At 35.3% G+C, this 12229-nt stretch overlaps 1 protein-coding gene across 2 annotated transcripts in view; it reads left to right on the forward strand.

Moving 5' to 3' along the window:
- Positions 1 to 464: 464 nt before the first annotated feature.
- Positions 465 to 12229, forward strand: part of LOC127804022 (disease resistance protein RPV1-like) — a 206497-nt gene continuing 194732 nt past the window's right edge. For both annotated transcript variants that reach the window (XM_052340727.1, XM_052340726.1), the window contains exons 1-3: positions 465 to 1039; positions 7734 to 8850; positions 8918 to 9340. In XM_052340727.1, coding sequence (XP_052196687.1) covers positions 564 to 1039; positions 7734 to 8850; positions 8918 to 9340 — 2016 coding nt within the window. In that variant the 5' untranslated portion in view covers positions 465 to 563. The remainder of the gene's footprint in view (positions 1040 to 7733; positions 8851 to 8917; positions 9341 to 12229) is intronic.

The raw sequence follows: 12229 nt of genomic DNA on the forward strand, positions 1-12229 counted from the left end.
AGTCTGAATGACAAGTTAAATACAAATAATTTTTAATATCTTACGATGATGGTTGTCAAAGTAATAAAGATATTTAGTTAAGTTGATTGTTGTTTATAATTTACTGATAACACCAACAATAATTAAGTTTGTCAGTTAAATGAACTATGAAATGTGATGGAGCAAACAGATTTAAAATTTATTGTATGTGACTTTTAGGTCAAATAGACAAATTGTCTAACTTGAAATGAGTATGTTTTTACATAAAAAAAAAAAAAAGAAAGAGAATGGGAGGAGGTTCAAATGTCAAAATGAGACTAATCAGATCAGAACTGCATTATTCACAAGTTTGGGACTTTTTATGTAATTTTCCCTTCTTGCGGGTGGGTATTCACACGCAAGGCCTTTCACAGTCACGTACATGGCATTCTGGTACATATAGGGTCCCACGGACAATGCTAGGCGAACAACTCCCCTAGACAGCCTAATTTATTCCCATCCCATATACATGAAATTACAAAACAAGTTGTCAAAAAGGAAAAAGTAGATAAATTAAGTTTGAGAACCCGCCGGAGAGGGAAAAAATGGAGGAAAAAGACGGTGTTATGGAGTCGATTCCGGCGTTCCGGCTAAAATGGGACGTGTTCTTGAGCTTCAGAGAAGAAGATACCAGAGACGGATTCACTAATGGTCTTTGCAATAGTCTCCGCTCGAATGACATCCGAATCTTTCTAGACAATGAAGGAATGGATCGGGGCGACGAAATAGCGCCGAGTTTGCTAGAAGCGATTGAGGATTCGGCTGTAGCTATTGCTGTTATATCGCCTAAGTATGCATCCTCCCGGTGGTGCTTGGAGGAGCTGGCGAGAATTTGCGAGCTGAGAAAACTTGTGCTTCCGGTGTTCTTTGAAGTTGATCCGTCGGATGTACGGAGATTGAAAGGACCATTTGAGAAGGACATTGAGGATCTGGAGAGAAGATTTGGAGTGGAAAAAGTGGTGAGATGGAGGAACGCCATGGAAAGAGTTGGAGGGATTTCTGGCTGGGTTTGCAACCACAGGTTCTCTCTTTAACCCTATCTCTTTAATTTTGTACGTAATTGAAGATAAGGTTTGATTTTTTTTTTTTTCATGTTATTAGTATATTTACAAGGTTATAATCTATGAGGATTACATGATAATAAACATAATTTAGCAATATTTAGAATTTGAAATTGGTGCTTTCGGCTTTTATTAAGAACACCAATCTTAATTCGTGAGGATTTTTGGGCCTATCTATTAGAATCGGAATTGGATCCCCTTCATATGAAATAAAAGGGTCCTAACAATTTTTTCTTTTCTAATTAACAACCCTTCACAACAATTTTGATATCACGTGCATGTATCAATGGAGAAAGAGGAAAAATGAACAAAATTTGTCAAATAAGAATAAATGAATTTGGAAATATGTATTTAGATGAAAATAAGGATTATAATGGAACCAATAAGTTTCAATTTTCTTTTAATAGAAATATTACTAGGCGATTTTGCAATCGTAATATAGATCTTCATATTGTTCATAGTTCAGACTTTTTATTATAATTTTTATGAATTTTGAAGGTCTTTTGGTGTGTCGTATATGTTTTGACTAGATGAATTTATGAGGCGGAATACATGCCCATTCTCCTTTCTAATAATGTTTTTTTTTTTCACGTATTAAGAATATCTTAACACAAGTTATTGAAGTATTCAATTGTAAAGTATTTAATTACAAAAAGAAAACATATGTTCCCCAAGTAGCTAGTGCATGCATGTCAATCATTGAAACTTTAATTTGAAGTTAGAATTAAGATTATAGCTGCATATATATATATATAGGAATAGGAATTATATATGGGAGAGTTTGTAACCAAGGAATTTAAACACATGCATGGATGTGATTTGGAATCCAATTTGTGGCAGACCCTAAGCCTCTGAGTAAATAAGCTCGTTTTTTAATACTCATTCTAGATGAAACACTATAATGAATCTTGTTGCTTTTATTGGATAAACATTAATTACAAATTTCTAACTAAGTTTGAGATGTTTCTCATTCTCAAAAAATATAAAAAAAATGTAGAAGAAAAGTGGTTAAGGTAGAAGGTATACTGTTACGCTAGTTTCCTTACTATAGAAGAAAGACGGTTTGGAATTAAGAAGTTTATTTCCAAACCCTCTCGTCTCCCTCCCCTACCCCTCGTCGTCCATGTCTCCTAGCCATGATCCCATCGGCCCTAGCTTTATCTTCTCGCTTAATTTTTTTTTTTTCCCTATGCTTACTCAATGGCCACCATTACAACACCGATGATTTTGTTGTCATTACCACCATATTTGGAGTGAATGGAAAGTTTTTGAAGATCTGAATTAATGTGGTGGGAGGCTCCTAAGTGGAGTTATGAGAGCATCTCTTATGCATTCTATGGATTGTTGTATACGTGGCATGTTAGTTGAAGGATTTCCAGTTTACCATCGCCCCTAGCTGGTCACCCTCACCCGCTGCCCCCCCCCCCCCTTTTCACTTGCCGTCTGCCCCCAACGGGTCAACCCCCCCGAGGGAGTCATACGTAGATTTATATATTTTTCTTTTTTCTACTTTAATTTTTCTATTTGTTTATGTTGTTTTTCTTATGTGGTGATGATGATGATTTGGTTGTGAAAATAAAAAATTGAGAATCTATTTTTTTATTTGATTATGTGAGGAGTTTGGGATTCGGGCTTATAGAATATCAAGTTTATATGATGTGGTCGGGGAACGAAATTTACCCGCTAGTGAATGTAGTCGGAAAATGATTAAAGACGATGTTGAGAAAGACGAAAATGTCTAAATATTACTTTGTTTGTAATTATTTTAGTTCTTGTAATTCTGAAAATGAAAAATTTGTTATTTGAGTGCAAAATTAGTCCTTGAAAAATTAGAATTTATGCAATTAATTTTATATTGTGAAATTTATGTAATGTAATTAATTTTATATTGTGTAATATATTTAAAAAATTACCAAAATTCGGCCAAAAATTTACACACGGGTTGAGTTTGGTCGAAAGTTTATAGTTAGATCTATGGAGATACGGTCGTTGAATTCTGTTGATTTTTGAGTATGTTAGTGGATGGGGATAAAGGTCTCAGATAATTATCTTTGATCATTGGAAATCACAGGCTTATCATGCCGAATGTCAATACTATTTTCACTCTCTTGTCCTATCATACCGAATGTCAATACATAGTTAAAATTAAAATTTTACTTTGAAACTTCTGCTTACCCATAAGCAGCATGGATATGTTTTTGTGATTGTGCATCGTGTTAGTACAAAAATTAGAATGATTTCTTTGGGGGTGGGGGTGGGGGTGGAATTGGGAAATCTCAAAATCAAATGAACTCATGAAAACAAAACTATTTTAAGCCTTTTAAACTAAAATAGTGAGAATGTGATTCTATCCAAATTTAGAGTGAACTTAGAAACACTCTTTTAAATTTCATGAATTGTAACTTACAGTACACAATATAAAATTAATTATTTTACATAAAATATCATGAAAGATAATTTTTTAAATATATTACACAATATAAAATTAATTATATTGCATAAATTTCACAATATAAAATTAATTACATAAATTCTAATTTTTTAAAGACTAAATTTACACTCAAATAACAAATTTTTCGTTTTCAGAATTACAAGAACTAAAATCATCATCATTCGTTCTTAATTTTTCATTTTTACAACCAAATTATCATCATCATCACCACATAAAAAAACAACAAAAGCAAATAGAAAAATTAAAGCAGAAAAAAGAAAAATTTATAAATATATAAATATATGTGTGACTCGACTGGGGGGCTGGTGGGGGCAACGATGGTGGGAAGGGGCAATTGTGGTGCGATGGTGGCCGTTTGAGATGCGATGTGGTGTGGGTTTAGGCGGTTGCTCACGGCAGAGGGGCGACCACGGGTGGGGGTGAGGTGGTAGATGCGGCTGGGGGCGATAGCAGTCCGAGCGGCAGAGGGGGGGCGACAGCGGTTTGTGGCTAATGGTGGGTGCAAGTGGTAGAGGGAGGGACGATGGCGGCCGGTGCTCGCAACAGGGGGGGCGATGGCGGACCTTGCTCGACGCGATTGGGGCGGGGGGGGACAACGGTGCTTGATGCGGTGGCGGGGCGATGGGGGTGAGATAGCAGACACGACAATCTGCAAGGGTGGGTTTGAGAGAGAGAGAGAGAGAGAGAATGGGCAAGCTAGGATGAAAAAGGGCGGGCAAAGATGAAAAATTAATTCAAAAATAAATTATTAATTTTGATAAAACTTTCTCTAACCTTTTCTCTACGAGGAGCTTAATCCAATTTATAAATCATAAGATTAAAAATAAGTTATAACGAAATAAATTTTTTTCGAGTTTATCCTTTTTTTCCCTCAAAAGATAAAAAAAAAAGATTTAATTTACTGACTCACTCCTTCTAATAGAGCTAGCCTCTACCTTTAGACGATGCCCTCGACAATGTTTAACTTTTTTTTAGCCACGTCAGCTCGATGGAATCCTTATCATATTTCATTGGAATTAAGGATTTTTTAGACATCCTGTATTTTGCTTACTGGCAATTTTTTCTAAGTAATCCATGAACCCATTTGACTTAATAATGGTCCATGAAGTTAATTTGTGGCTTGAAAACCGAAGGCAGATGTGATCTATCTTTAGAACCTTGTAGTTTGACCAATCTTGCAACACATTTGACAAACAACCCGATTCTAACAAAATTAAGCGCATCCTGTCGACTAAAGTTTATGTATCCTATTCATTGTTGATTCATAGTCCTTTGATAAATTAATGTTCCCTTGAAATATATACTTTCAGATTTAATACCTTGTCATTTCTTGCCATTTGTGTTATTCGCTTTTTATTAGCATAAGTGTTGTGTAGTCGATCACACGCTTCTAGAGTAGATGCCGTGGATCCAAGCAAACAGGCTATAGTTGTATTGACTGATTCCATAATAGTTAGGTTCTCTTGACACTTTTAAAATTTTGAACTCAGAATTAGAAATGATCACACCATAGTTTTTGATAGTTTTTCAAGGTAACTAATGTAACCCATCAATGTACCTCATCAACTTATACCAACATAAGTGTATAGTGAACATATTCTAAAAGAATTGTTGCATTTAAGAGTGGAAATTTGGAATTTGATTTGTGAATTGTTTCAACATTGCTTTCCATGCCCATCCCTTTTATATGACCTTCAAGATTCAAGGTTAATAATAGGGTTATTTACTCCGGGTAGTGATATGTAACTATAGCTTGGGTGAACCATGCTTGGTCATTGGTTTTTAGTGTAATTAGGAACACCTTGTACGTAGATGCATGACATCATCTAGAAATCTGTAGAGTAGCATGATATATTCAAACCTCTCTAAATGGTCTTTCAAATTTGTGGTGCCATCATAATCGGGGACAATAGGGAGCTTGAACCCCTGCGGTAAAGGGTCCCCCAAGATGTCTTCTGAAAAACGGATTTCCTCTTTTCCAAGCTCCAAAGCTATTATGAGTAGTGTTAGTTGTCACCGTTACTTCTAGCTAGAGCCTGTTGATCTCGTCTGTGACCTTCCCTCTTAACTCCATTCTCTCAATTCTCTGCCACTTTTTCTCTCCCTGGTGGTGGATTATGAACTAGTTCCTCCAGAGGAGGTTGGCTACTCCTATCTTGTTCTTGTACAAGAAGTGGTATCGGTGCATGATGTTTTTCTTTCCCTCTAATAACTACATTAATAGATCTGGCTACAATTGTCCCAAGCATCATGCCACTGACTCCAAAATGATTCCCACATTATATTTCTAGCAGCGAGCTCACCAATGATGCTGTTCCCTTTCAGATCTACTGCTTTTTAATTAGTCACAGCTCCACACATCTTTCTCTGCTTGCCATTACACAACGTTTTATTTAATGTTTTCTACATATGGTGCCACCAAATGTTAAGAGTAGAAATTTTAAATACGATTTGGGACTTGCTTCAACAATGCATGTCACACCCATCCTTTTATAGGAGCGTCAAGATTCAATTTAATATTATTATTTATTTTGACTAGCGAATGCTGTCCATTTATCCCAGATGTAAATGCATGCATCTGATCTTCAGGGAGTAGTAGTTACATATATTAATTTTCTAGTATAGAGATTGCTAAATGTGGACCATTGCATAAACTAGACTCAATCGGACCTAAAAGAGAATCGGCAAAATTTAAATGTCTATAGTGTCTTAACTCTATTAATGTATAAGCATTTAATCCTTCATTAGTTAAAGGGTTTTAAGGCTATTTGTAGTAAGCTTATATGTAAAAATTTATAATTTTCTTTGTACTTTACTATTCCTGGATCAAATAATCGTAAGGTTTCATATTCTTGTCTAATAGGAATGGTTTGTTCCACTGTTTTGACTATTTTTCTCGACTCTGAGTAAAACATTCCTATTTTATTAATATTATCAAGTTTGACATTAGGTAAATGCCAGTTTTTTAAATAATCTTCTATTTCAGAAGATATGATTTTCGAAGAATTCTTTAAGAATTCATTTGGTAACAAACCAGAGATGAAGAACCAATATCGAAACTAAATGTCTTTTCTTAACGTAGAAAATTTTTATTATTTTTCTCTAGACTCTAAGAATATCCAACCCAAAAACAGCCTTTGCATGGCTTAACACCAACATACAACACCTAGACACAACAAGTGGAAGAAAAAAAAATTCTTCTAATGTTAATTTAAACATTTGGCTCTGATACCAAATTAGGCCCAAGTTAAATGACGAGCAATAGTATAAATTAATAAAAGAAAGAATTAAATATAAAATAGAATTTATATACAAACTCATAAAATATTATTAAAAGCTTTAAGTTTTACTTACCAAAGTATGGATCCATTGTAAAGTGTTTCCTTTTCATAGATGAAGATAGTAATTTATGGAGACAAAATATTTTACAAGATAGGAATTGTAAAGTGTTACAACAAGAGGCATGTCTCAACTAGTTTGAGATTTTGCCTATAAATAGAGTACATTGGTGGACTTCAAAAGTTATTGCAATGGTTTGAATCTGGGAAAAATATTTAAACTTTCTTCAAGTTTGAAGAGAGGGAATTTTACGGAGATGAAATATTTTACAAGACAGGAATTTTAAAATATTATAAGGAGAAGCGTGTCTCAAAATCTTGCCTATAAATAGAGTACATTGGCGGACTTCAAAAGTTTTTGCAATGGTTTAAGTTTGAAGAAAATATTCAACCTTTCTTTAAGTGTGAAGGATGATTTTGCACGAGCATATCCGATAATGGAAGGTGGGTTGCATTAAAAAGTGTGCTACTTCTTCACCTTAAAATGCTTACATGATAAGAAAAAAAAAAAGTCTAGCATACCATCTAGAGTGTGTGCTAGATAGCCTCCATATAATTTTTTCTTGATTCATCTCACTCCTTCACTATATCTTTTCACTTTTCTCTAGAAAAAAATAACTATGAGACACATAGCTTCGCCGAATATCTTAGCCTTAGTAAAATTGTCTTTTAAGGGGTTTTGTCAACAATGTGCAAAAAATGAAAACAAACGAAAAATGTAATGGCGTAAATAATATATACTGAGAGCAAAACTGTGATTCTTTGTTGACAAAATGGATTTTCTTTTATCTGTCTATAAACTGGACAAATTTGTGATTGATATCCTTTCAGTTTAATGTGAACGAAGTATCGTTTTATTGGCAGGGAAGCGGCACATGTGATTGAAACTTTAGTTAAAAGGATCCTGACTGCAATGAGCAACTCCCCAGTTGTTGTCGCTCCATATACGGTGGGGCTCGATTTTCCCATACAGGAATTGATGGAAATGTTGGATGTAACTCATAATGTCCCCCAAGTTCTGGGGTTCCTTGGTACTGGAGGAATTGGCAAGACAACTCTTGCCAAAGCTGTTTACAATAAACTTGCAAGGCATTTTGAATGCCGCAGTTTCATATCAGATGTTAGAGAAACTTTTGCTAAGCCCGATGGTGTATTGTTACTTCAGAACAAACTCATTAAAGATCTTTCTACGAGTTCAGTGCATCCCAATCGCAACAATAATGATTTTTTTGCAGAAATAAGAAGAATATTTATGGAAAAAAGAGTTATGATTGTTTTAGATGATGTTGATGATGCAAAGCAACTTAATGAACTAGCTATTCATAGGGAATGGTTTTTCGAAGGAAGTCGGATTATCATTAGTACCAGAAATAGAGACGCTTTGCCTACTAATGTTGTGAATAGGATTTATGAGGTCAGAGCATTAGGTCCTGATGATTCATTAAAACTTTTTAGTTACTACGCACTGAGACGGGAGAAGCCCAGTGGGACTTTTCTGAAGCTGTCTGAGCAAATAGTTTCCATTACTGGTGGATTACCTTTGGCTCTACAAGTATTTGGCTCACTGCTTTTTGACAAGAGGCGATTACAAGAATGGAGCGATGCATTAGAGAAGCTGAAGAAGATTCGTCCTGCCCATCTTCATGATATCTTGAGGATAAGCTTTGATGCACTTGATGAAGAAGAGAAGTGTATATTTCTCGACATTGCGTGCTTATTAATGAACTTGGAAATGAAAAGAGAGGATGTAATCGATGTTATGAAAGGCTGTGGTTTCAGAGCTGAGACTGCACTCACGACCCTTACAGCAAGATCTCTAATCAAAGTTGTTGAGAATGATGAGTTGTGGATGCATGATCAGATTAGAGACATGGGACGGCAAATCATTTTACAAGAAACTAAAAGAAGTTATTCAGATATTGGACAGCGCAGTAGAATTTGGGATCGTGGAGATGTTCTTGAGGTCTTGCAGTGCCAGAAGGTAAAATATTATCTTTCTCTCTTTCGCTGATTCAGTTGTGCTCTGAAATTTAAATATCAATCTACAGGGGACACGAAGCATCCAGGGGCTCATCATTGATTTGGATGTGAAGACCCACTCAAGGATTTTAAGTTCCAAAGCTATAGCTTTGGGCAATCTTCGAAGAGTACCCAATTTCAGTGCTGCATTAACATATATTAAGGAGAAATACAAGGAATATTTTCAACATGTTCCAGAGAAAGGTGAAGTAATAGTTAATGCCGGATGGTTTAAAACAATGGTTAATCTAAGGATGCTTCATTTCAGTAATGTGAGATTGGAAGGAGATTTTCACTATATACCTTCTACCGTGAAATGGCTACAATGGAGGAAATGTTCACACAGATGTCTTCCTTCTGTATTGTTGTCCAAGGAACTGGCCGTCCTTGATCTCGCAAGAAGCAAGATAGAAAGTGTATGGGGGTGGAAATGGTTCTGGGACAGACGAAAGGTATGTTTCACTTCAATGACATTTAGAACTAAGGATATTACAACGCAGACAGTTTGCAAAAGAAAAAGAAGGAAAAAAGAAATGCAATTGTCATATGATTTTTCATGAGAAATATAAACCAATTCGTAACAGGCTCCCACTATGCTTGTGCCCATTATGATATTCCTCCAAGCTTGCAAGTACCTTAAGATTCTTAAATGTGAGATTTTATGCAAAACTAAAATTGCAGTTTAATTGAACTTTGTGAGTGCGCTTGATCAAAGACTATTTATCTACAGAAAATTTAAAAGCAAATGGTTAGAATTGAATTTAGACATGAAAAGCCTTTGGTTATGGATATGCCTGATTTCATTGCTCTTTATTTGATTGCCTTGAGTTGTGAGATTATCAAAATTGAGTTGCTCTTTATTCTTTCCGTTGCAATGATTTGTAGATGTTTATTTTTTCTATTGCTTTGAACTGTGAGATTGGTATCTTTGTTCTTATTGCTTAAGGTTCTAGGGTGGCAAAGATTTGCTGCTTCTTATTCTTACAATAGCCATGAACTGTAGTATATTTTCTTGATTTATGTTGTTTTAATATTTTTTCTTTACCATCTTCAACGATTATAGTATGATAATCAAAGAATTTACAAGGACCCCTCACACCAGTGTATAGAAATAATTAGCTCTCCCTTTGACGTGAAATTCTCCACAATGATGTTTGGGAAGTAGTTTGGTCAAGACTTAAGATACCATCAAGATTACCAAGGGCAACTTTTCCGCGAACCAAGTGATCGTTAAGCTCAATGTGCTCAATGAGATCATAAAAATTGTATTTGTGGTCATGTGAAGTGCACTAAGATTGTCACTGAAAAGATAATCCGTTTAGGAGAGATGGACCCCAACCCCAAGATGTTGCATGAGATAATTAATGTGTTAATTCCACAACGGTGGTAACGAGGGCTCGATATTCTACCTCTACACCAAATTGAGAAACAATAGATTTTCTCTTGGAAGACCACGATACACAATTTTAGCCAAGGATGGAACAATAGTAAGTGTTGCGTTGGTAGGCTGAGGACAAGCAACTCAATGTACATCACAAAAGCAATTTATTGAAAGAAAGTCGAGATAAGATATGGATGCCGTTGACTATTTGAGTTGAAATACTTAAAAAATCAAGCATGTTTGTGGCAATTGGTTTTTGGAAAGAAAGATGCTGCCTGTGAACACTTGACTGCAACTCCAAGAAATAGTGAATGACACCAAATCTTTGGCAGCACACTAACAGCTCAGTTCATGAAAATTTGGTTGAATAAGAGTGTGTTACTCTTGTTATAATGACATCATTTACTTAAACCAACGATAGAATTAAATTACTGTTATGTGTGTAAACATGTGGGAATGTATTTTTTTGCAATAAGAGCCAAATGAAAATAATTAATGAGGTAGTATGATGGTTTGGCAATGAAGTTTCAACAAATGTGGAAATTACTCTGTACATACAATTTCTTTGAAGAAACCAGGGAAAAATGCATTGTTGACATGAAGTCATAGTCCTAGGAGTAACAATGTCTAACAAGAGAACGACAAGGGTTGTAGACTTGGTCAACGTTTTGAAAGGTTCATTATAGCCTACACTAGGAACATGAGTAAAACCCTTTGTAAAGAGCTGTGCCGTCTAGGGATCTATTGAGATAACTCCTGTATTTTATGAAACAAATCTATTTGTAACTTACAAAGTTGGTCTTGGAAGGGAAAGGAAAGGAACGAGACAAGTAGTTTTGTAGGAGTTAAGTGTTGTGTGCAAAGTAGTGTAGTGCCTACTCAATCATGTACATCACTCCCAAAAAAAGTCGCTCGAAAACCAGCACTTGCCTTTGGAAGCCCAATTTCAGTGCTTTATGTAGTGGGGTACCATGACTGAACATTGCAATGTCCCAATATAAGAAAGGACTAGCCTACCCAACAGAGAGAACACAAAAGTGGCGTCTGATCTTTTCCCAACGAATATGAAGATTTCAGTACCCCATGACCTTATTTACTAAGATCGTGGATTGAATTTGAGTTCTTTAGGTAGCCACCTACCTACAGGTACCTTAGGTTATCATGCTCGTCCATTTGCATTGCATCTAACTGATTTTGGATGCTCTGTAGAATTCTACTGTTATTCCTTTAATTTCCTCAGCCATGTTGTTTCGTGGTAGTCTTAATTGCGAGATAAAACCTTGCTCTTTGGCTTTATAAAGTACATAGGGAATCAAAGATAGCATTCTTGATGGGGAATTAATGATAGCTTGAAATTAGGAAAATAAGATTAAAATAGAGTTTGATGTAGACTATATTTAGTTGTTAAGACCTAAGATGCTTGGATCCTCCATTTTAGAGGAAGTACCTGTATGCTTATTCTATCCTGCAAGTGGACGGATTGTGACAAGTAATATAGTAATAAGTAGAGTGTCGTACCCACGAGGATTGGCTAATGATTTTTACTTTAACCACACTTAATCTTAACAAAACATACACAAATTAGATGCTATTAACAGTTGGTTTTATAATAACGATAACTAAATCACTAATAGAAAAATGCAAAAACAACTCTTTTAGTTTTGAAACTCAGAAGTCGAAGGCACTAGGGTTCATGACTCCACCGTCGTCCTTCTATGATTCAATTGTTCATTACTCGGATCTTGCTATTCCTTATCTTAGATTGAAAATCGATAATCCAATTACAACTAAAATCCTCTCTCGATGGTCATTCAATTCTATGTATATATATGAGATTAACTATCTCTAGTAAACTTTCGAACATATAAACATGCATTCAATCACAGTGATCATCACAAAATAATTTCACAGGGCATAACGATATCTCTACCTATTATAGCACCCTACATTGTTTGTTACC

Source organism: Diospyros lotus, chromosome 6 (assembly GCF_014633365.1).
Source record: "Diospyros lotus cultivar Yz01 chromosome 6, ASM1463336v1, whole genome shotgun sequence".
NCBI classification, from domain to species: Eukaryota; Viridiplantae; Streptophyta; class Magnoliopsida; order Ericales; family Ebenaceae; genus Diospyros; species Diospyros lotus.